Here is a 25234-nt window from a genome sequence, read left to right on the forward strand (position 1 = left end):
TTCTCCTTATCCTCAGCCTGACAAGATGTGCTGTCCCCGCACTGACTGAGAAACTGATAGACACTGTCCCATATGTAACATAGCAGGGAATGGCATGTGCAGCAGATATAAGCTGGTGCAGGACGGGATGTCAGTCTGCCCACAGCATTGGGTTTGCTTAATACATTTGAGAAGTTCTGCTGGAAATGCAGTAACAGTTAATATGTAGGTAGGGGTGGGGAAGCACAGGGAGGAAAACAGATTTGCTCCAGAGAAGTTGAAAAGGAGTGTTTTAATGGACAAACAGCATGATGGTAGACAGGCCGGCCAGATAGAGTAGGATAAATATGTTTTGCAAAATGTAATAGCTGCTTTCTTTTTTGCTCTGCTTTGCAATAAAATTGTTATAAAACTTTATCTTGGAAATCACACAGCTGCTTTTACTAACAGTAAAAATAATTACTCATTGAAACTTGTGGACAAACATTTATTGTTGCCTGGAAGTGCCTTTTTTCATTTAGAGAGATGAAATGTTGCAGCACTATCCAAGCTAGCTGGCTGCAACAAGGTCTTTTACCATCACATACCATCATACTTTTCACACCAGTCCCTCTGCTGCCTTCTCCTAGTCTCTCCTCATCTAGGGCTCATGCTCACTCTCTCTCTCTCTCTCTCTTCTCTCTGCTTCTTCCACCTCCCTCTTCCTTGGCTGCCCAGCCTCTTAACAGAACCAGCCACAGCTGCACCTTATCTATATCAGCCAACCCACTGTCCCTGAAGCCAGCCCACAGCTGTACATTATCAATGTTAATTAACCTGCCTTCATTCCTCTACAATGAAACTATCAGTTCTCAGAGTAAAGTTGAAATGTGTGTGAGGAGGACTTCAGTAAACTTACTTTTGGTCTGAGGGGTGGTGGTAAGAGTAAAGCCCTGAGTTAGATCCTATGATCTTCAGTCTGGTACTTGACAACTCTCATTATTGGTTCCTGCCATAGAAATTTTCAGTTTCTAACAGTACTGGGTAGATCCTGTACAACTTCAGATGATTTAAAACTGTACTTTTAGGAGCCTACTGGGGCCGTGGCTCCAAGGAGATGGGCATTACTGGACCACACTTGGGGGCTTTCTCCCAGGGAAGGTTGAAGGGGTTTAAGTTAATGTAATCTGTACTTGAAAAAGCAAAGACAAGACAGTTATAAGTAGTGCATCTACCATACCTGCCTTGCTTGTTGATATGGGTGGGCTAAAGTATGGGTGATAATCTCCAATCATGCATAATTTTCTCATAAGAATGAACATAAAGAAAAGCTGTGGAAGGGTACAGATCTTTGTGCTTTGAAGCATGTCTTAATTAACCTAGGTTATAAAGAATCTAATTCTGTAGGCAGAGTACCCTTCTTTGTAGGTTTTCATGTATGTTTTCCTGAAGTTACTGGTTCTGTTTTAAAACAAGCTGATGGGGGAGGGCAGGTTTGCCCTGATAGGAGGACAACTCTTATGTCAAGATACAAATGAAGAATATGAGTGAAGGTCTGTGCTGGGGTGTAAGTTTGTTGTCTTTATCTATTGTAACTCTTAACTTTTTTCTCACTTGCAGTATTATGCAGTTGCTTGGAGCATTTCCTTCTCCCAGTGGCCCTGCTTCTCCTTGCAGCTTGGTGAATGAAACCACATTAATTAAATATTCTCGTCTACCTACCATAAACAAGCATAGCTTCCGTTACTTTGTTTTGGATAATAGTGTCATCCTGGCAATGTTGGAGCAGCCTCTAGGGAATGAGCAAAGTAAGTTCATACTTCATTTCCTTCTTTCTCTCGTTAAAACTCTGTATGGAGCTGCAAAACAAAGGTGCTTCATCAAGTGTGTCTCATGTTTCAGGGGCTTACCTGTTCTGTGAGTGTGCGATTGAGCAGAGTGTTGTTCTGGGAAGAAGTGGTAGGAATTAAAATGTCGCTGTTAGTCAAACATGTACAAGCCCATCAAAATTGTTCACACAGTTGTCTTTGTCTTTCACCCAGTTAGATCAGATACTTGCAGTTGACTGCCATCTAAATTATTGCTGAGGGACAAAAGCAACAGCATTAAATTTTGAAGACATTCTTGTTCATAAAAGAATGAAAATACAGAAAGTATAGGAGGCTTGATGGGGATAAGTGCTCAACAAAGGTTTGACGTGACACCTTCATGCTTGCACAGTTGCTTTTGATTGCTTTAGGTCTCCTGTTACTTAATGTTTCTTTGGGTGCTTTCAGCTCAAATGGTTCTTAGTTGCTTAGGAGCTGTTGTAACTTTCCCATGCACAAGTATGTCAGATCACTTTTGAGGGAGATCACTGAAGTGGATGATTGTGTGGAGCTAGTTTGGTTTGTCTGTATGTGTGCTTCCCATGAAATACTGAGAAAGGAATATGTATCTCGTTAGTTACCCGATAGTGTCAATTTAAATTTTAAAAGAAAAGCTGTAGAAATATGGTGATCCCTCTTCCAAGGTGGCTAATATCACTGGCCTTTTAAGTCTCAAAGGAGGATTGAAATCCCTGCAATGTTAAAACCATCTTTGTGCAAGCTGAAAGGCACCTCAGGAATCTACAGCCTAACCACCTGCTCTAAACAAAGTCAATACTGAATTCAGAGCGGGACAGTGCTACTTGACATTGTCCAAATAGATCTTGAAAACCTATGAGGACAAATTCTCTGTGTCCTTATTCCTTATGGTGAAAAACTTTCCACTTTGTGAAGTCAGAATCTTCACTGTCTTAGTTTGACCATTATCTCATGTCCTTCCACTGTTCTTATTGCTGCTATTTGTGTGGGACCTTTACAAATGGTCATGGAAATATCATGGAAACTGTGTCTCCATGTGGTCATTTGTCTTACCTAAACAGGCAGTGGCAAGGCAATCTTCTTTCATTTCCTGGAGATAATTTGGAGAGAAAGAGTGATCTGCATGAATCTGGATGAAAGCTGCTTTTAATAATGAAACTGAGCTGGAAACTAGCGAACAGACCACAAAGTAGTCTAGTACTTCCCTGCTGCAGAGAGGAGGATTGCTTGTTCCTTACCAGGAATTGTCTTCAGGGTCAGGGAGGAGTTAACCTGGAAAACAAAATCTCAGTCATCATGCCTGTGTTTCTTTCTGGTTAAATTTATTACATAGTGAACTGTTTGCAATTAGTGATGATGTATTATTCTCTTAACTCATGTGCTTTGCAGATGACTCTTTCCCCTCTGTCACGGTTTTGATCCGTGGGACATCTGGAAGATTTGCATGGGCCCAGCAACTCTGTCTTTTACCAAGAGGAGCTAAAGCAAATCAAAAGGTCTCTATCAAAGCCTGTAAAGAAATCTTTAACTTAGAGATGTTCAGCAGAAATTCCACTAATGTGAGACAGCCCCACAGAGCTGGTGATTATACATTAAGGCTGAGCCACGGGGCCTTTAGCTGTAGGTAATGTGACACATCTCTGGTGACTCTTTATGACTTGTGATTAATATTCAATACAGGCTGTGAAAGTGCTGTTGCCTTCTAGACTTGTTTAAGGGGAGGGACGTTATCTTTTTTTTTTCTACCCACTCCTCACCCCTGGCTGCCAAAAGCATCTTCTGAGGTGATGGGGCAATGGGCAGTGTATTTAGTGTGTAGGCATGAGTGTTGGTGCTGATTTTAGGTTGTCAGGCAAAGCCTTTGCAGCAGAGGGAGTTAAGTCTGGAGGTACAGAATGAGATGCAGCAGAGAGAACAGCTATTCAAGCTACAAAGATTTCTGTAAAACCTGCCATGAAAGAAAAAAGTCTAAATGAACTCTGGAATGGCTCTGGAGAGGAATAGTGGAGGAGAAATACTCCAGTCTCACACTACAGTAAAATCTCATATTGCAGTTGTCTAGTGGAGGATGTCCTTGTGTTACCAAAATTTCTGTCTGTGAACAACTCCAAATCTTCAAACTCTTTGCATGCCCCTCAGTAAAGGAAATAATAATGTAGCTGAAATAAGTGCCTGTCAGTCTCAGCTGCCAAGTTCACATTTAGTTGAATCTGATCTCTGCAAATCAGCCGTTGGGAAGACCCTCTTGTGTGATGCCTCTGGAGCTGCACTGTCACTGAAGCTGAGCCTTTTCACTCAGTAGCGTCAGTCAAGTGTGCTACCTCCCACACCAAAGGAGAAGTTGTGTCCTGACCACTGACCTCCTTCCTAGTTTTAACGGGAACTTTTCCAAATTGAAGGCATTCCAAGTTTAATGTTAACAGTTTTGTCCATGTGAAGTGTAATTGGTAGTAAATAAGTCTATAAAGCAGCACTCAAGATTTAATTAAAGGTCTTGCTTGCTTGGACCTTATGCACCTGCAAACCTGCACTGGGATCTTTTGTTGCTGTTGTTGGTAACTTCAAGTCCTGAATTCCATACTAACAGATTAGCACATAATGTAGTAGCAATGTCAAAATTGCATTAGGATACACTATTCAAGGCCTTTCGCTATTCTGGCAGTGCATCTCAGTTCTGACCCACAGCATTGCTGCTGTTCTTTTCCAGGACTCCTCAGCTTGATTCATGGTGATCATCATAGTCAGCAGGGTTAAAATGGAAGCTTCTCAAACAATTGGTAGCTTTTGCTCAGTACAGCTACAATGGGTTGAAAATAGGATGTTGCCATGTAAGCTTGCCATTTTTATTGGGATTTGCAACTGCTTAGAGGTTAGATGGTAAGCAGGATTCATAGGTTCCAGGAGTGCAGCCACAAAATTGGCAGAACTGTGTGTCTCATAAAATTTACAACCACATTTTTAATAGAAGTGTATTAGTTTAAAGTCATTTTGAGTGGTTTTTTTCAAGGATGCCTCTCACTAATAGATCAGTGTACTTCTGGTGGTGAGGGAGGAGGGACCATTTTCTATCTATTACAATAAAGTGTTGTCTAATGGTACTATGCCTTGAATGTAAAACACTGTCCTTTTTTTGTCAGACTTTTGTACCAGAACCCCGACCACCTCCTAAAAATGATGTTGGATTGAAATATAATGTGAAGCACCGCCCTTTTCCTGAAGAAGTAGACAAGATCCCATTTGTGAAAGCTGACTTGAGCATTCCTGACTTACATGAAATTGTGAATGAGGAAGTAAGTAACTCCTAGTCTCTGATTTAAATTCGTTCTTGGGTTTTTGTCTGTTCAAGAATCGTACACTAATGTACTTACTGTAAGCTTGACTAACTTCATGTTAATGGAATAATAACCTCTGCGAACTATTGAAATCCGTGCACTGCTCCAGGAAGACAGCCATTCCTTGGATGTGTTTTTTGGGAGGCACTGTTCAACATGTTTTGTTACAGATCTTAATGTCCTGGTACTGCTAGGAAGCAATGACTTACATTTTGTTGCTGCTTCTAGAAAAACAAAAAAAGCTTCTTTTTGAGACCTCCTGCGGAGGGAGGGGGGTGCATGTCTCTAATATTTTCAAGTTTTCACAGTGCAAAATGTGTTCTAGTTTCTGTTCAGTTAAAAGGGAGAAGCTGTAGTTGATACCTCAATTTGTAACAGCTCTCCTATCCAAAGAGGGTGTTTACATTTTCACTTTGTAACATTGTAAGGTCTTGTTGATCGTGCTTTAGTAAAGGTCTTGGTGGTGGAGTGCAGCTGCTGCTGTACCTGTGACTTACAGTTTTCCAGATGATGGAGCCATTTTCTTGGTGGATATTAGTGATCTTAGTGGAATCAGCATTTCACACAATGTTTTTCAGCTTGAAGAGCGACATGAGAAGCTCAGGAATGGCATGGCCCAGCAGATTATTTTTGAGACTTCCATAGATCAGAAAAGTGAAGAGGAGTGGCGGAAGAAGAACTTTCCCGATCCGATCACGGAGTGTAAGCCCCCACCACCGGCACAGGAGTTCCAGACAGCACGCCTGTTCCTCTCTCACTTTGGGTTTCTCTCACTAGAGGCACTGAAGGTGACTTGCTACTTCTTAGTGTTGTGCAAATGCCCTCAGTACCCATATGGTCTGGCTTGGTAAAGGAAGAAAACTTAACTTTTGTTAGTGGAAGATCTTCTGTATAATTCCACCTACTGTTAACTACTGTCAAGATGTAATCTAATCAGATAGAGTAATGGATTCCAGTATTCTAGGATTGAGAGCCGGATTGTGAAAGGCCATGCCTCAAGTTGAGCATGCTCTGAATAAGTGGCTGTGTCTTTATTTTTGCAGTGGGTACATAAGCTATCACATTCATGTGTTCATACTTGAAATCATTCCCTCAGCTTGAATTAGGTTTTGGAGTGGTGCTTTAAGAGTTTCTGAAATAAGATTGCCTTATTAGCTGTGCTCCAGAGGTGACTGTGCTAAAGGGGTTTGATCACACATAAATGCTGGGAGTACCTATAGATTGTAAAGCTTTCTTTTTAAAATTAAAATAATAATAGTTTATAGAGATGATCCATATTCTGAATCTGAAATTCTGCGTCTTGCCTGTGGATGCTCACTTGTTGCATTTCCTTCCAGAAAGCTGTCAACAAAAGTAGACGGTGGAGCTTTTGTGAAACTGTCTCAGAGTGCTTAGTATTTTATATATTACTGGTATATAAGTTAATAAATATCAGTCACATGTAGTTTCATATTTTTGTGATATTTTCACAAATTTCACATGGGATATTTTGGAAGCATCTGCTGCTTTTGTTGTGGTAGCTAGCACTCTTTCAGCAAAATGTTATGTCTTGCTGGCAAAATAACAGTTTTATTTAATGAGGAGAATAGAATGGAACAAATTGTCTAACTGTTATGCTTGCTGTTACTCATTTACAGTAACAGCATTATATCAGAAATTTGTGTGTGATTTTCCTCTTAGGAGAAAAGAGAAATTGTCTTTTTACATTTTAATGGACTATTATTGAAGCCATAAAGACCTTTGCAGTTAGGAAAGTGGTTTTTTAAGCTGTTGAACTCTGTGTATTGGATAGGAACCTGCTAACAGTCGTCTACCTCCTCACCTGATTGCACTTGACTCTGCTCTTCCTGGGTTTTTTGATGACCTTGGCTACTTGGACTTACTACCATGTCGTCCTTTTGATACTGTTTTCATTTTCTACATGAAGGCAGGCCAGAAAACAAGCCAGGAGGTAAGTGAAAGTGTAGAGTGCCAACTAGCCTATATTGTCTTGTTTCTAGTACTCCTCAAGTGAATGAAGCATCACAGCTAGTGACTAGAGCAGAGTATCAGAACCAGGGCTTCTGGGCTTTGTGTTTGTTTACAGTGTGAACTATAACAAGTCACTGTGTACTCGTTTCATCTGTAGGTTGAAGTATATTACCTGCGTTTAGGACTATTGTAACATTTTTTTTATATATATATAACTACTTTTATACGTGTTATCTGTTCTGTCCTTCTTGTCCTTATTTGTGGAGTTCAAAGATTTGTATTAGAAATTCATTTCAGATTTGTTGGCTCCGCTTTCAGGGAAGGTTGCAGTTTGTTCCAGCAGTGTGCAATGTCCAGGTAGTTTGGTTTGATTTTAATGTTAAACACATGTTAAAGGAATGGAAAACTTTCGCAAGTAAGAAAGTATTATTGCTTTGTAAGTCTTTACTATTTACATTCAAATGCAATTAGGTTAATCAGGTTAATTTGTGCAAATCTAAATCATGACTTCTTTAGACTGTGACCTAGAAACTCACTAAGGCAGCTTATGGGCTCATTAGATAAAGTTGTTTCTACAGTACCTCTTCCTCATTCCATGCGTAATTGTCATAGTAAAGAGTAGAAGTGTAGCTTCCATAATAAATTATTGTGCCATCTCTTCACATTACTGTGAATGTACTGTTGACAGTACACTGTAGCGCCTTCTGCTTCTGTGTGGAACACACTAATTTTTGAAACCAGGTTCGTGCTGCTTTTGAATTTTCGAGTTGAAGTTCAGAGTAGCCAGTACACAGTCTTTCCATCTCCAAAGGCAGCTATGAAATAACATATACAAGGTTTGCCTTCCAGCTGAAATGTGCTCTTGCTGAACTAGTGAAATGCTTTTTTTCCCCCATCTGATGCTTATATGCTCTTATGAATTTAGACAGATGAGATTACTTAGTCCTGCAGAGCTTTCTCACCTTTGGGAACCCAATTAGCATGAGTTTTGCCATGAAGATTTAGGAAAATCTTATATTTGGGAGATTCTGGAGATCTTTAGATGCAGTACAAAGATGGCAGTTCTGCTTGAAGATACCCAGACATCTTGCTGTGATTCCTAAGTCTTTCAGGTTGTGCGAAGTTGCAGTGGCAGACAAGTTTACTGGTCTCTACTGGACCTGAGCTGAGTGAGACACTGATACTGCTGCCATCTTTGAAAAGACCCGTAACTTATTTCTGTCCCATTTTGTTTTCAATATTGACAATTAAGAGAGTAGGACAGCAAAGCCAAGTTGTGACACAGTTTCTGCTTTGAGCAGGGCTGGCTGCCTGGTCCTACTCAGCCGTCCCTGTGTGGGTGATTTCACACCACCTCAGCTCAGAACCTCATTCTGTTCTGAGAGGTGACCCACACTGTCCTTTCACAAGGAGTAGTGTCAGCTGTGTTTTATCTGATGCTGTACAGCCCAGAATAGTGGTATCTAGCCTGCTGGTATTGCATTAGGCCCAAATTTTTTTCTGTGGTGGTAGGCTTTTACAGTTGAGAAGGGTCTCATGGCATTTATTTATATGGGGTAATGAAACTGCCCACACACTTTGTACTTCACATCATTAAATGTCCTTTGAAAATACCCTTTTGCCCTTTACTATAAATTCTTTTTTTTGTAATGGGCTCAGATATAAAACCATATACTTGTATAAAGCATGAGCTTGCCTATTTTCTGAAATTGTCTTCTGAACTGCACTTAATCTGTATTCATTCTGAAGCACAGCTATAACTTCAGTGTGCTCAGTAATGAGATTAACATTAATATTTCAATGCAGTGGATCTAATCACTGCTGAATATTATACAAGGCATTAGGATGGGATGCCAGGACCATCTGGAAGCCTTCCTTCTAGTGCCTGTCCCTGTCCCTGCAGTTTCTGCTCTGCTGGAGCCCGTGTCTCAGCATTACTGCCCCTGCAGAAACCAAAATCAAAGATGCTCCTACCACAGAACAAATTCTCACGTGGCCCAGAAAGGATGGATACATTGCACAGTGTTGTCTGTTCCACAGATCCCAATGGTTCTGGTAGACCAAATCACAAATCATCTGTGTTACCCTGCATACTGTTTGGTGAAGGTCTCCACTTTCACTTGGTCACAATGGGATGAAAATTGCCTTTGGATGTGGAAACATCCCAGATCTTTATAATAAGTAGGATTAAAGTTTCAAGTGAACAGTACAGTGTGACATTTGATTAAAGTGCATGCTTAATTCTGCTGGAAATTGTTTTGCAAAATCCGTTTCATAATTCAATGCACCACAAGACCTGCAGTCTAAATTGCTGCATGTCATGTACAAGTGAGTAGTGATAAAATACCTTTCACCTAAAATGTAGTAGTGAAAACTGTACAGAAAATTCTCATGTTACATTTGGTGCTAATCTAGTTCCTGTGTTGAACAGTTCTGTGGTTTACCCCTGATGAGTATATAAATCTCAAAATTGTCATTTCTAGCAGTTTGATTAACTGTTTTACAGGCTTTGGCAATGATGGCAGAAAGACAAATTGATTGATTAGGACATTGCCAAGCAATGGGAGGATGCTGGGCAGCAGGGAGTAGTGTCCTTGTAGAAAGTCTGGGGTTCCAGGCTTGTTGAATAGCTCTATTTAGGCTAAACCACATTGGTGACACAAAATTTTAATTAAAAAAAGTGGGGAGGGGGAGAGTTGCTTCCCAGAGTCTTCTGTACCTACCATGGTGCTACTGGCTGTTTCAGATCCTGAAGAACATGGAGTCTTCCAGAATTGTCCAGCCACACTTCCTAGAGTTCTTGCTGTCTCTTGGCTGGTCCGTTGATGTGGGGAAACACCCTGGGTGGACCGGCCATGTCTCAACAAGCTGGTTGATCAATAGCTGCAGTGACGAAGAGGGATCTGAACAAGGTAAGGCATAGTCAATGGTGTAATATTAAATTAAAATGTTCAGGCTCCTTTAGGAGACAATCAATTTAAAATTTCTTGCTCCTGGATACCTATCTGAGCACTTTTATATTTTTGTCAGATAAATACTGATGTTTACTAGATAGGAATGTGTAAATATTAGATTAAGCTTCAAGGCAAAGTGAGCAAAACTATTGTTTGTACATTGTTGGGAGGAAGTAGCTTCAGCAAGAAGTACCTCTGTGCTATGTTTTTAGCAGACTTGATGAGTCTTTAATGTATTATCCAAAACCAGTATTCAGGTGAAATTCAATATGGATTGCTGCATATTGGCCAATAGACTTGAAACACTGCAATTTTTAGTGTTCTATAAGTAGATTAAAATGAGGTGGTGACTAATAAGTTACCCTTGTAATAATGCTTAGTCAGAAGTAATGAAGAACAAGCTGTTGTTTGTAGGTCACAGTGGTTGGAGCTCACACACAGCTCTTCTGTCCTGCTTAATTTACTGTGCTTTTTTCCACTAGAGCAACTCCTCTGGGCTTGTCATGTACCACCCTTTCCCCATTCTGTCAACCAAAATGATCCTCAGGGTGGTGAACTGGAGGTTGGGTTAGTTTCTACCTTGAACAACTTGATCAGATTACGTGGGTTTCTGATAATGTCTGGGTTGGTTTCTATGTGGTTCATGGTCACTACTCCAAGGGTCAGGCCTTTTCTGATGATTTTCAGAGCCTCAGCTTTCTGCTGTGGGCCACACAAAGGCATTGAATAGGCTGGTCCAGCTTGTTCAGCGTCTTTGATCTGGCATTTACATCAGGTACAACACCATTACACCATTACTGCTGCACTTGCTTAAGCAGTGCTCTTGATCTGCTTTCCATTCCTGTGCCTTAGAAATGCTCTTCACTTATAACTACAGCCAGCCTAAAGGCTTCTCCATTTTGTAGAATAAAACTATAAATGATGGAAAGCTTGAAATGTTGGGGAGATGTTAAGAGAACAGAAGTGTGGCTTTCTGTGAACAAGCTGAGAGAGCTTACAAAATGCCCAGGGTCTTGGTCTGATTTTCCTTTGAGAACAGGGTCAGACTGTGCTTTACTGAAGCCAGAGCCAGAGCCCTCTCCCTTTCCTTTGCAGCTGGCTTTGTGTGGCTGAACAGAAGGCAGTGCCCTGAATTAGTGAGGTAGCCATGTTTTGATTAAGGTTTTTTAACTTGGATTTTTTCAGCCATTTGGATTAGATCAGACCACAAAATAGTGAACTAATTCAACAAATTGGGGTGAAAAAGGAACAGAAAAAACATTCAGAGAATGAGACTGAGAGCTACTTCTGATCTGGTTCTGCTGTTGGAAAAATCCATGAGTGGAGTCATACCTTTAGCAAACAATGGCTAAAAAACCTGAAATGGTAGATTTAAAGTAGACTTGTGAGGATTGCTTGATTTGTTTTCTCCTCCAATTTTTGCTGTGACTAAAGCTATTTAAGTTGTTAAATGTATTTTCTCTCTGTGGATGGCTCTGATGCTTAAAAACCCATTCAGGAGTCTAGCATCCTGGCTTGTATCCACAACAGTGTGGCCATTAGGACCCAGGCAGTGACCGTCCCCCCTGTACTTGGCACTAGGGAGGCTACACATTGAATCCTGTGTGCAGTCTTGGGCACCTCACTCCAAGAAATATTTTGAGGTGCTGGAGCCTGTCTGAAGAAGAGCAATGAAGCTGGTGAAGAGTCTAGGGAACAAGTCTGGCAAGGAGCAGTTGAGGGAGCTGGGGATGCTCAGCCTGGAGAGAAGGGGGCTCAGGGGAGACCTTCTTGCTCCCTGCAGCTGCCTGAAAGGAGGGTGTAGCAAGGTGGGGGTCCATCTCTTCTAGAAAACAAGCAATAGGATGAGGGAAAACTGTGTCAATGTACCAGAGGAAATGTAGATGGAATGTTAGGAAAAATTTCACCAAAAGGGTTGTCAAGCATTAGAACAAGCTGCCCAGGGAAGCAATTGAGTCACCCTCCCTGGAGGTGTTTAATAGACATATAGACACAGTGCTTAGGGACACGGTTTGGTGGTGGGCCTTGGTTTATGGTTGGACTCAATGATCTTAAGGGTCTTTTCCAACCTAATGTGATTCTAGTATAACTTCCAGTGAGAAGTGTTTAAAATAGATTCACAGGCATATGCTTTGGGTTTGTTTCCCTGCACACCCCCAATAGCAAAGAAGTCCTTAAACACTTGGGTTCAGGTTGTGGTGCTGCTCCTCGAGAGCTATGGACTGGAGATGTAGTGACACTTCCCTGATGGCAAAGCATGGCTCAGAGGCTCCCGCCTGCCTCTGGCCACCTCTCTGTCAATGTGCTGAATTTCACTGCCCTGTTAGTTTCACTGAGGCAGCTGTCCTGGGAACCTGTCTGTAAACTGGACCAGAGACATAACTCAGCTTAAAGTCCTTGCTCGTGCTTCTGGAGCTGACGTGTGGAAGGAAAAGGTGGGGGAAGTTCTGTCTGTACTGTGAAGGCCTGGTGTGCTGGCCAAGCTGTAATGGGGGCTGAGAACAACGAGCTTTCTTGCATTTGGTTTGGTTTAAAAGAGCATTTTTCTGTCTCTCCTTGGCAGAAGAGAAGACACAGAGGACAGTGTAGAAACTGGCTTGAATTCTAGAATAGTATCGGACTGAAGTTATAAATGTTGAAATCCTTTGGAAATGTAATGACTGAAGGAATTATGTCTGTTTAGAGGGAACAGTTAGAAAGAACTACTAGATGAATTCTTGTGGTAGACATGCTTACTACACTACTCAATCTGAGGGAAATGGAGTATGCAGTACAATGGAAATATGTTCAAAATAGATCCTGTTCCAACTCCAAATGCCATTTCCTTCAAGGTAACAAAAAATTTATCTGGGAATTGTTGTTAGCCATGAGATTTGACTGTGAAATCTTCTCATTTTAAAATGAGATTTGTGTGATTTCTTCTCACTGATTGCACCTTGTATTTGAAGGCCTTTTCCTGAGGCAGCGTATGAAGAAGTAGAGCTCCCTTTTGACTAAACTTTACTTTTATGTCCATTCCAGATGATCTAATTATTTCAGAAGATGTTGGGGCAAGTATCTTCAATGGACAGAAGAAGGTGCTGTATTATGCAGATGCCCTGACAGAAATAGCTTTTGTTGTCCCATCACCAGTGGAGTCCCTAAGTAAGATCACTTTGTATATGCTGTTTACAAAACCCAAAACAACATTTTTCGTTAGCTTTTTTCAGAAGCAGAAGATAAATAAGCAAACTAGTAGTGTGTCTAGCAAGATCCCCGTCAGAAGGCTCCTGATGTTTAAATTACAGCATCCTAATCCTTAGACTCCTTCCTAAGATGGTAGCTGCTCCATGCGCCTTTTTCTCAGCCGAAGTCTTAATATATGTTCAGATTTGCACAGCAGTGGTGGTGTTGGGTCCAACCTGATGGTTAACCACATGCTGGGTGCATTAACTGGTGATGCTTCCTGCCCCTGGCTCCTGTCTTGATGGCATGCTCCTGCAGCACATGGCAGAGCACGTGCACATCTGCTGTGTAGGTGTGCAACACTTTTCAAGACATCTTTTACACACTAAAACCAGTGTGCAAAAGTTCCCTAGAATAAAAGGACTGTGAGGAAATGATAGCTATAGGAAAGAGGAGACTGTATTCTGTAGGAAATGGATGGGACACTTCCAGATCCTTAAGGAGTGTTTTAATTGCAGTCTGTTTCTGAAATAACTGCCAGTTGTCCACTCTTGAATCCTCTTCCTGCTTTTGAGTGCTGTATTGACTTGACTGTAAATCCTTATGTTTAATTTCAAGAACCTTACAGTGTTTTTTAGTTTCAAAACCTTACATGTGATGACAGCTTAAGTTTTTTGGCAGAAGAAAACACAAACCCCACCTCTCTTCTGGTTTACAGCTGATTCACTGGAAAGCAGTGTATCTGACCAAGAAAGTGACTCCAACATGGACCTGCTGCCCGGAATATTGAAGCAGCAGTCCCTGACACTTGAGCTCTTCCCCAATCATACAGACAATCTTAATGTCTCCCAGCGGGTAAGGCAAAACTTGCATTGAATAATGGCTTCCCACCCCCAAAGAAGCACACTGGCTATGCTACAGTGTTTTTTTGATAGTATATAATCTGGTTTCCTAGCATTTGGAGATACTTGTTCTTAGCTATTAATCTTTTTAACATCTGCTTTGGTCCTGCCAGAATTTGCATCTGCAGTAGGAGATTGCAAGATTACATTAATTAAATACAAAACTTAAACATGCGAGGTAGTAATACTCTGCATACTGAAATCTTGAAATGCACGCAGCGAAAAGTATACACAGTATATACAAAGCAATACAGACCTGAATCCATGCTTGGAAATGTAGGGTGGATAGACACGAACACTTTTCATACCTACCCAGTTTAAAATAGTATGTGTCAATTGTGTCTGAAGTATCAGATGTGAAGTTGTTTTGTATGGTAGCAAAGCAGAAAATCATTAACTGCTGTAACTTTAGTGAAGGATTTACAACTGCTTATTTCTTGATAGAATTCACTTCCAAATGTGTATTTAGTTTACTGATTTAGGATCTTTGGGAACATTAAGAAAAACTAATCAGGCTTTTTAAGACTGGATATATTAATTTATGTTTACCGTAAATATTGTGGAGATCCAGATTACTGTTTCTCAGTGGGTAGTTCCACCACAGCTGCCCCATCCCAATAGCTGGCAGAGCTTGTACCTGTCTGAGATCTGAAAGACTCAGGAGCAGCCTGGAAGTGTTTGTTGGATGCGTTACTGGACTTGTGATGTTTGCAAACACTACTCTTCCCTTGTGTTCAAAACAGCTCAGTCCTACTTCCAGATCCAAGAGGATGCCTCAGGGCCGGACTATTCCACCGATGGGACCTGAAACCAAAGTGTATGTGGTCTGGGTAGAACGTTATGATGATATAGGTGCGTAGATTTTTTATTTTTTTTTTATTGTTTGCTGAAGTAACAACAGGGCAGGAACCAGAGAACAAACTGTTCCATTCCTTTCTAGAATGCTGAATCCTTATTGATGTCTGTAACTGACACTAAGATTCTAAAACAGTTCTTAATATTTGAGTGGTGGTCCGTGGGGTGTACGTGAATCAGTGGCATATAGGACTGGAGATTTTTAGCTCTGGCAGTACATGTGAAATGCCATCATGCACCACCTTCTTAAGGTTAACGCACAAGGCGAGTGTGCATCCCTGTTTTTGAGTTCCCTTCAGCTGCTGTCTCCTCAGAGTGGATCTGTTGTTCTTCCTTTACAAAATAAACACAAACAAACAAACCTATGACACCTGCTGCTTCTGTGCTGAAGGCATCATTATCCTTCTTGGTTTGATGGTACCTTTTGAAACTGTTGTGTTCTGTCTTGCAGAAGGGCTTGTTTATTCTGTGCTCGGGGTGTCTGTTTCATGCTATGCAGTCCACCTTCCTTTCTGCACCTTTGTTTCGGCAGCATCCTGCTCCTCGTGCAATTTAATGTTTCTTAGTTTAGCATTTCCTCTCTGCAGCATCATTTCCTTTTTCAGACATTGGCCCAGAGGGTGTTTCCCTTACCTCCAGGAGTCACTTAGCCAGTTCAGTTCCCAAACTGGTGTCCCTGACCCACTTCTTTCTTGGGATGGCAGCTAAAGCCAGCTCACTGCAGAGGCAACAGTTGTTGTACACAAGCACGTTTCTGCTTGGCTGCTTCTTTCAGCAGCCGTACAGATCTTCCAAACCTCTGGGCCTGAAGCTGTAGAAATGAGTTTGTGAGCCTCAGTAAGCATGGCAGCTGGGTTTGTCAGAGGCGCTCCTGAAAGTGGCTCCTAGCCCAGAGGCTTTGACTTACATTCCTTATGTCCTTGGGTTTTGCCTTATGCTTCTGGTACACCTTCAAATCTGGACAGTGGAAAAACTATCACTGCAGTCTAGGCTGTCACCCCTGTGCCAATTGCCTGCCCCCTTGCTCCATCTCAATGTACTTCCATGGCCGTCCATGCTCTCCCTCTGCTAGCTCCAGCTTTTGTGTAGTACTCTTAGCATCCCAGCTCTGATGGCAAAAGGTGGTTTGGGGCCTTGCACTCTTTCTTCTAGAAGAGGCACTGTCCTGTTGTCTGAGCTGTAGTTTTGTGGATGACTCTCAACCTCTCTCAGTTCCTGCCCCTGAACCAAGGTAATGGAAAAAGCCACATCCCCTTCCAGAGATCCAAGTTCTTACTTCCTCCTCCTGCACCTTCATGATCCAGTCACTTGTTACCAAGCGCGTGGCAGTAGAGTTGTAGGTTATGGTGAAGATCTACAGAGCTTGGATTTGATGAACATGCTGTATTTGTTGGAGCAGGGCTCCAGGGAACTGTAGATGTGAGTGGTAGTATTGTTTGAAATACCCAGCACTGTTCTTGAGGCTGATTACTTGTGGATAGGTGAAGATGCTGTTGAATAATGATTTGAAAGCTTTTAATGATTACGTACTTCACCACCTTCTGGCTTTTGCTGTTCCTTTAGAGACTTTTTTTCCTTTGAGATTGAGAGAGTTGAGGGTCTGGGACCTGTTACGTAGTCTGTTGGGCACAGGATGGCTGAGGTGTGTCTGTACACTCCAGGAATGCTTAAGCTTATAAACAAAGACTGCATCACTAGCAGTGCAAGAACATTCCTTGTATTGGTGCTTGAGGACTGCAGGTTTTGACTGATAAATAATATTTCTTTGTGCAAAAGCAAAACAACAACAAAAAAAACCCTCAAAATTGGGGTAGATAAACCTTATTCAGTGCACCCTGTTCTTGCAGAAAACTTCCCCCTCCCTGATCTGGTGTCTGAGACCAGCACTGGTGTGGAAACTATGGCCAATAGTAGCACTTCCCTGAGGTAAGACTGCTCTTACTTTCATGATTTTTCTTGATTCTTGTGAACAACATTTCAGGCTGCACTTCAGAGGAAGTCATGACTGAGATATTTGCCTTCTTCAGCTTTCACAGGCAACGCTGAAAACTCTAGGCAGTCATGTTAAAAAAAGATAGATGAATTTCCTCAGTGAATTATTTTGTTGAAAAAATGAAAGAGCTTTTCATATCACTGCAGTTTAAATGTAAAATAAGGAACAGAAAATGTGTACGTTTTATCTTTAAAAGTCTGTGAGTCTGTGATTAGCCTCCCTCCTGATTTACTCCCCTGTGAAGCAGTGAAGGCTCACAACATGTATGCAGCATTAAAGCCCTGTCTGCAGGACTCTCACATTCTGTGGTGACAATCATAGAAACATTACAGTTGATACAATCCTCCTAAAATCCAGAGGATGCACACAGAAGTCCTGCTGGTTTAGCCACAAGACCTTTTGTAACATTCTTTTAACACTTGAAGTGGTTACTTTTTAATTTATAGATTAATTAAAACAGTGCTATAAAACTGATTTAACAGTTGCAGTTTTTCCCTTAAGATCTGCCATTCCTGAGAAGGAAGTTCCTGTGATCTTCATCCATCCTTTAAACACTGGCTTATTCAGGATAAAACTACAAGGAGCAACTGGGAAATTCAACATGGTTATCCCATTAGTGGATGGAATGATAGTCAGTAGGAGAGCTCTTGGTAAGCTGAAGACTTCTAAGAACACTCATGTCTTGATCTTTTTGTTTTCCATAATAATAATATATCTGCAAAATAAATGGTCTGCAATCTTTCATTGGAAAAACTGTTAGGCATGGCAGAACACAACAAAAACATGCTTTTTTCAAGAACAGCGCTAGCAGGAACAGCAGAGGGAGCAGGTGGTCAGCACTTGGCTGACAGCAGAGCAGGGCTCCACTGCAATTGTAGTAGGAAAGAAGCGAAGGGTTGGAACTAGTAATGGTGGAAGGAAAAGGTAAATGCTTGTTATTTAGGTAAGAGAGATCAGAAACGTGACCGTAATGTTTAGCATTGAGAGCCAAGGTGCTAGTGCTAGTTGACTGCCAGGGGGGTACTGCTGAATTTCTGGACTGTTTTAGAAGGCAGATAGTGATTAAAAGCCACAATAATTGAGGATTTTCTAATGAGTTCAACAAAAATACTTAACCTACTACGCAGGCATGTGTTAACAGGGGTCCGTGTGCGCTGTCTGCCTTTTCTTGTGTTCCTGGATTGATTAATGGATCTGTCTTGGTATCTGTGCTACTGTAGCTTCAATAACTGGAAATCTCACTCCAGTGAGAGCAATTCACAAGACGGAGCAAAATGAATGAACAAACATTTAGGATACTTTTACATAACTGTAAAACTAATGTTGTAGGGGTCAGTTGTGGGTGACTTTCAGGTTCTGAATTTTGCATGCTTAATTCAGTGATGGGGAAATTAAAGCCAGACTGGGCCTTTAAATAATATTTCTAAATTCAACTGGTGACAATGGCTTGTACTGGAGAAGAATCAGGTGTGTGTTCTGGGTTTTTTAGCTACATCAGGAATATTAATGTAATGAAATTTGTCTCTTCAAATTTAGCAGATGTTTGTGTGCAGTCAGGAATCAAGTCCTCTAAATGAGGAAGACAGTTTCTGCCTCTAAGAAAGTGCTTGTGAAACAGCAAAGGGGTTAATGGACACTTACCTCATTAGAGGCATATGAATTTCATTTCAGAGTAAAATAAGATAAAGCTCACTTCCAGCTTTGACCAAACGTTACTGCTTTGGTTCCCAACCTTCTCCTCCCTGCCATATACAGCAGTGTGAGTTACGGGGAGGTAATAACAATGGCAAAGCAGCAAGGGGAAGAGAAACCTGTTTCCAGCCACAACCCATAAAGTCTTTCCACATCGCCTGTTCCAAGGGGAAAGCTCCACAGGTCCTACTGGAAAAAAGTACTGATGGGTACTTTATTCATCCTGAAGGCTCCCCTGGCACTACCCATCTGCATGTCCTTGTGTGGCTTGGCCTGGGGCTGTAGCGCTGCAATTAGCTGCCCTGGATTCCTTCCCCTCTTGGTCCTGATAGTGCTGTTGTGGGCTGTTGCTTGGCTCTGGTAAAGCAGAGAAATCTTCCTCCTCCTCCAGCCGCTTTAGGGTACCACTGGCTTAGTCCGGGGTTTTTTTATTTGTTTTTCACAGTAAAATGTCCTTACAGGCCTGAGGACCATGGTTAATCTGTTATCAGCTACTCACTGAGAAAAGTTCTTGACTGGTGGTGCTGAGCATCTGCCCTGGGTTTCTAGATGGGACAGAACCCAAAATTGTTTTTAGCTGTGAAGCCAGCAAAGGCATGCAAACTTGATTTGTTTAAATTTGATTCAAATGTTGTTTCTTTTTCAGGTTTTTTAGTGAGGCAGACGGTAATAAATATTTGTCGGAGAAAGAGGCTGGAAAGTGATTCATACAACCCCCCACATGTCCGCCGAAAACAGAAAATAGCAGACATTGTCAATAAATACCGGAACAGGCAGCTGGAGCCAGAATTTTATACCTCACTTTTCCAGGAGGTTGGGCTCAAGAACTGCAACCCCTAGGTCATTATCCTTCCAGGACAATTAGATCAGAGCTTGGTGGCTACAGTAATGAAAACAGTTAATAACAACAAGTTTCCTCAGCCCTCTGGAATTCAGGAAATCATATTCTAGCACAAGTCAGCAGATACCGTGTGGGAGGAATGAGAAATGAAGCCAAAACATTGCAGTTGGGATATTGACTTAAGTCACCTACCCTCAAAAGATTACTTAATTCCAGTCTTCCTGGATGCTAGCAACATAATCTCTTCACTCAGTCATCTATTGCAGACTAATTAGGAACTCTAAGTGTCTTGTTGTGTGAGAGGAAAACAATCAAAAAGCCATCTCTGCATATAAGGATGGAAAACCAAATACAAACAAACCTGCCTTCAGACATCTTGCTACACCCACATGTTAAAGGAGAAGGGAGCAGGATCTCTTCTCTGCGGAAAGAGTCTTTTTCAGAGTAGTAACTGTCCCTGCAAGACCTTAAAAGACATTTTCAGCCCCCTTGAGAGCTCAGAAGAAGATCCTTCACTGCTTGTAACCAATTTGTGTACCAAAAGCAAGAGGAGGAAAATTGCTTGGAAACACTAGGTCATGAAATTCATAGCCAAGATGCTGTATTTCACAGTTCCCTCTGTGGCTGGGAGTGAGTCCATCTACTTATGAGATTTGTCACACTAACAAACAATACCTGAAATTACCTGACTCTCCAACATAAGTTGTTACTAGGTAAGAGCTCTTGGTTATATAAAAACAAGGTTATGACTTTCAGGTCTGTTGCAAAATGTCACATTTAAGTTTAGTAGCTCGATTTTATTTTTTTTAATGTAACTACTTAATTTATTTTGAAGTGTCTGCATCACCTACTCACTGCTTCCATAAAAAGCATCCATAAACATCACTTGCTTTCCTTCCATTGGATTGAAATCTGAGATTCTGGGGCTGCCTCCTGCCTGGTATTTATAGCATAAGCAGTTTTCGCAGCTTCTACAACACTTTTCAGAAGCTCCTGTTAAACAGACTAAAACAACTCTAAATTAAAATTCAAGAATTCTTCTTTTTCCCCCATTGACTTGCAATTCCATGAAAACCTCGTTGGAATTATAATGTAAAATTGTTTTGTATCTACTGTGCTTTCTCATGCTGAGCAGCGGTGGTTCCCTTTCACCTAGGTCAGAAGTTTTCATTTTCAGACTGTGGATTTCATATCTTCAGGACTTGAAGGTTGTGCTGGGAAAAGATGTTTACAACTACAGATTTAATATTGTGAATATAAAAGCTGCAGTGGGCGCTGGCAGCCTTGGGAGCGTTTTCAGGCTCCCCATGCAATCTTAACTTGCGTTGCAGTAATGAATCATCACTGGCATTCCTGGGTAGATGCAGTTTGTGACTGCTGGCAGCAGCACGTGTCCTTTTCCTTCCAGTAAGCAGGTAATGTATGAGTGTGAGCAGGAGTTTGGGGAGCTCCTCACATTATTCCCAAGTGGTTTTATTAGCTTTCTAATATTGTATTGCAGTAATACCTGTCATTTAGTTTTGACGTTTCAGGGTTACTTTTTGCAACAGTTCTGACCTGAAACAGTCTTAATTGTTTCATTACAACTTTTACCTGCCAAGGACCTACCCTGCTCGTCTTTTCATGTGGTTTTTCACAAGAGTTATGGGAAGCACAGGCCCCTAAAAATACATGTGAAAGAACTTTCAGGATGTCAACTAAAGGGGGTTTAGGTGACAGGAGCTTGTTGCAGGGGACAGGCACTCTACTAGCCTCTCAACTCAGGAACTCTGGATTTTGATCCAGATGAATCACAAAAACAAAACCACATAAAGAAAACTACTGCAGAAGGAAGCATCATGGCTGGCCCTCGCTTGCATGATGCCCAGGCTGCCAATAGAAGGAGCAGCTGCAAGGCAGCATTTGGTGTATATGGGCAGTGCTGTGAAGGGGAACTTTTACAGCTCCATTCCTCTGCCAAACTCTTGCCAGTATCAATTTAATGCACGGGCACTAAATTTACCCACATTTTGTATGTACCTATTGGATCTAATTAATGGCCAAACACACTTTAGTCCACTGATTTAAAAGGCATGATGAATGCATGTGTAACAAATAAACATACTGAGCAATCAGATGTCTGCACATCTTCAATAACGTAACAACAAAACCCACATACCATAGCTAAGTGTATGTTACATGCAAAGTCATTGGTTTATATAGTAACGAGCTTCAAAAGAAACTTCTTTCAGGCATTTGGGTACAGTCAGTAATGTAAGGACATGCACATTTGGGGAAACCCTGGATGTTTTCTGCTAAGTCCAAGGTAGCCAAATGGACTGCCTGAAAATTTACTTTTACAAAAGGCCTGTGCTTGGCTGAAGAATAGTCTTAGGTCTGTTTTCATGTTTATCTAAAACATGGGTATGGCACCCACTTGAGTGGTAACAACGGTGAAAGCAATGCCAGTTTTCAGGAGTCTTTAAAGAAGGTAACTTTTGTGTGCGCTGCTGCTGCTGATCCCACCGCCAGGGGAGTAGGCATTTAATACGTGCTTAACTTGGTTTGTAAAACTGGCTGGTTGATCTATGACCTGGACATAAGTGTTGGGTTTTGCTATCTGGAAAGGTGAACCTTCAAAAGGTTGCAGTTTAGTACAAAAATGTTGCGATTACAGAAATGCATTGCCATCCCATTGGTTTGGATGCTGGTCGCGGCAGCAAGCACCCTAGGCAGACCTGTGCCGGTGGAAGGTGTCTGCAAGGAACATCCCTCCTTCCTCTGTGTGCGGAGAGGTCTCAGACTTCATAACAAAATGTAAAACACCAATGTGGGAATAAAATCCTTGTCCTGTCAAAGTCGGTGGCCAAACTGATAGCTTTAGCTAGTCCAGGGTACAGCCTTGAGCTGCTTTTCCCCCCAAAAAGGTTAAAGAAAATGAGATGTATTTCAGTTGTGATTGCAAGAACACGTAAGTCAAGAATCCAGACTTTTTGTTTTTTCATCACAAACTGCTATATTGAGTTTTCAACTTGATGACTTGTGTGGCTTGGGTTTGAGTTCCTGTTCATCAGAGGTGATGAGTATTGGCCACTTGCTTTGTGCGTAGCGTGACATTAGTGTAGACTCTGCAGGTAACGTGGCACTGCAAAAGCAGAGTTGCAAATGTTGCATAATAACTAAACTGAGACTTTCTCTTTTCATAAGACCTTTCTGTGTGGGTTCATAATTCTGCTTTAAATGATGGCATACTTTTAATGGCACAGGAAGAGCAGGGACCATTGTCACCTTATTAAACAGTGTTGAAATTACAGAAATTTTAGTACCTGAATAAAGACTCTTCTAAAGAAAAGCATTTTTCTCTAAAGGTACTTCTAAAATAGGCATTATAGCCTTACAGCAAATGAGAGATGGGAAGGATAGTGCCTCTGGAAAGTAAGACATCTAGACGGATAGCAGTGTGTGCATGAGGCCATAGGGAAGAGCAGCTGCTCAACCGGCTATAAGTGCTGGATTCTCCATAGGTAACTGCATTTCTTACCCGTAAGGTTCTGCATGGCCAGAAAGACAAGAGAACTAAATTTCAATCTAACAGACAAATTTGATGTGATTTAATGATTGTGTAATTGAGTGATGTCTTGGAAAGCAAACAGACCTTTTCCATGTGGATTTTAGCAGGAGCAATTAGAAATGAGAATGCCAGATATCATGTGCTTCAAATCATATACAATTTGTATGAATTTCTGTATGTTGCCAAGACATGATCTTATTGTTCTTACTGTATTTTCTGTAAATATTCCTGGCGCTAAGTTGTAAAGTAAAAGCGAAATGTAAATATGAAGATGTGAACTATGTTCCCTTGTCTCTAGTACTTTATCTCTTATTTGTTTAGGGAAGGCACACAAAGGCTTGTTTGTATTTATGCCAATTCTTTGTCCAGGAGAAACACATCAAATATTGAATGTAACACAATTAGTCCAATAAATTTTAAAGATTCTTATCTAGTAACTTGGCAGTTGTCAATTTTTAAAATTTCAAGCAAAGGCTTTGGAAAATAATCAGCCACTAGAGATGTTTCCCAGGGAAATAGACGGTGGGGGGAATGAAAACATGGAAACGCAGCTTTTAAAGAAGACCTAATGTTCCTGCAATGCAAATGTCCACTTGCTCAAGTGCGCCGCTTCCAGTCTTGGGCACGGGCTCTCTTGGCCGCGTGGCCAGCTCTGCTGGCACCCTGCGCGTGGCACTGGGGACATTGCTGGTACGAAACCATGCAGCTGAAATGCAGCGCAGGGATGGGGCAACCGGCATGGCCGCCCCGAGGGATGGCATGGGGTGTCTGGGGGGAACTCCCGGCAGAAATAGGGGCTGGTGGAGGTCTGAGAGCATCCTCCCAGCCCAGGGCCCTTTGGAGGAAGGGTGCTGGGGAAGGATCTGCCGCTGCTGAGCTGTTTCAAGGAGCTGGAACGCTCACCTGAGGCCCTGAGGCTGACGGTGCCTTTTCATCAGCAGAGCCAGTGTGAAGAGGAGGTGGTGTGTGCGCAGGGAGGCTGTGTTGAGTGTGTGGTGGTGACCAGACCTCGGCTTTCGAGCTAGCCCAGGAGCTCGGAGGCATCTCACATGGCTCCTCCGGTGCACAGCTTCCTCGGGGCATGAGAGCCAGGCTGGGAGCAGCACCAAGCAGCTCTTTGGGTGACCATTTTTTTATTAAAGCTCCTCTGATGCACCGAAGGTGTTTGATGCCGAGGCAGTAAACAGGGTCGTGAAACTGCCATAGTGTGCCCAGGCATCGTTTCTCAGGCACCACGCAAGCGATTGCTGTACAAACAAGAGCAACAAATACAGGGTGGAGGCAGGAGCGGCTGCGGTGCGGAGCAGCCCAAAGAGTCAGTCTCACACTCCGCCACAGCCAAAAATAAGAATTAATTTCTGATTCACTGTTAATTGAGGGGAGCTGCTCCATGGTGGGGGGCACACAGCAGTCAGCAGCACCCCACAGCCATCCTGGACCCCATGTCCTGCCCAGCCCAGGTGAGCAGAGGGGCAGATGACTTGCCCCTGGCACCCTCAGTCATCCTCTTCATCAACTCAATTCCGAGAAAAATGCCAAGCGGAAGCAGGAGAAACACTGCATGCTGATGCCAAATACACCCATTTTTCTCACCACAGCATGGCTAATTCTGACCACAAATGAAGCCAAGTTGCATTACAAATAATTTTCCAGGGTGAAATGTAATTTAGTTACTGCTTTAAGCTGAGAAAATATTATTTGGCTGCTGGCAGTGAGCATGCATCTGTCAGGGGCAGGGGTAAGAGGCTGAAGGTGGAGCTGAGCTAGGCTGTGACTGCTGGCATCCTCCAGCACAACTGCTTCGGTGAGGGGGTGCCAACAGGGCGTCCCCCAGGCAGTGCAGGTGCCGTGGGCATCCCTGGGCTGTGGGTGCCCCAGGGTGTTCCCTGGGGTGTTCCCAGGCCACACAGGTGCTGATGGGGTGTCCCCGGGCTGTGCTGGTGCTGCCAGAGCATCCCTGGACCATGTCAGTGCCACTGGAGTGTCCCTGGGCCACATCAGTGCTGCCAGGATGTCCCTGGGCTATGCCAGTGAACCGGAGTGTCCACCGGCCAGACTGGCAGGGCATCCCAGGGCTGTGGGTTGGGTCATCGCCATGACAACAGGCCCAATCACAGCATCGTGGAGGAGGGCAGTGTCTTGACACAGCAACCAGGAGCATCCCAGGGATCTCT

General features: G+C 42.4%; 1 protein-coding gene across 5 annotated transcripts in view; it reads left to right on the forward strand.

Annotated features, from left to right (window-relative positions):
• RALGAPB (Ral GTPase activating protein non-catalytic subunit beta) overlaps nt 1-23497 on the forward strand; it is a 65647-nt gene extending 42150 nt beyond the window's left edge. For 4 of the 5 annotated variants that reach the window (XM_080405397.1, XM_080405394.1, XM_080405393.1 and 1 more), the window contains 12 exons: nt 1579-1766; nt 3195-3301; nt 4943-5095; nt 5716-5925; nt 6930-7088; nt 9855-10020; nt 13084-13206; nt 13946-14082; nt 14873-14981; nt 16832-16910; nt 17479-17627; nt 19316-23497. In XM_080405397.1, the coding sequence (XP_080261523.1) occupies nt 1579-1766; nt 3195-3301; nt 4943-5095; nt 5716-5925; nt 6930-7088; nt 9855-10020; nt 13084-13206; nt 13946-14082; nt 14873-14981; nt 16832-16910; nt 17479-17627; nt 19316-19509 (1774 nt within the window). In that variant the 3' untranslated portion in view covers nt 19510-23497. Of the gene's footprint in view, nt 1-1578; nt 1767-3194; nt 3302-4942; nt 5096-5715; nt 5926-6929; nt 7089-9854; nt 10021-13083; nt 13207-13945; nt 14083-14872; nt 14982-16831; nt 16911-17465; nt 17628-19315 lie in introns of those variants that run through there. The other variant, XM_080405396.1, reaches the window with a different exon arrangement.
• The last annotated feature ends 1737 nt before the right edge of the window (nt 23498-25234 follow it).

This window comes from Falco punctatus (genome assembly GCF_963210335.1).
Source record: "Falco punctatus genome assembly, chromosome: 10".
NCBI lineage: Eukaryota > Metazoa > Chordata > Aves > Falconiformes > Falconidae > Falco > Falco punctatus.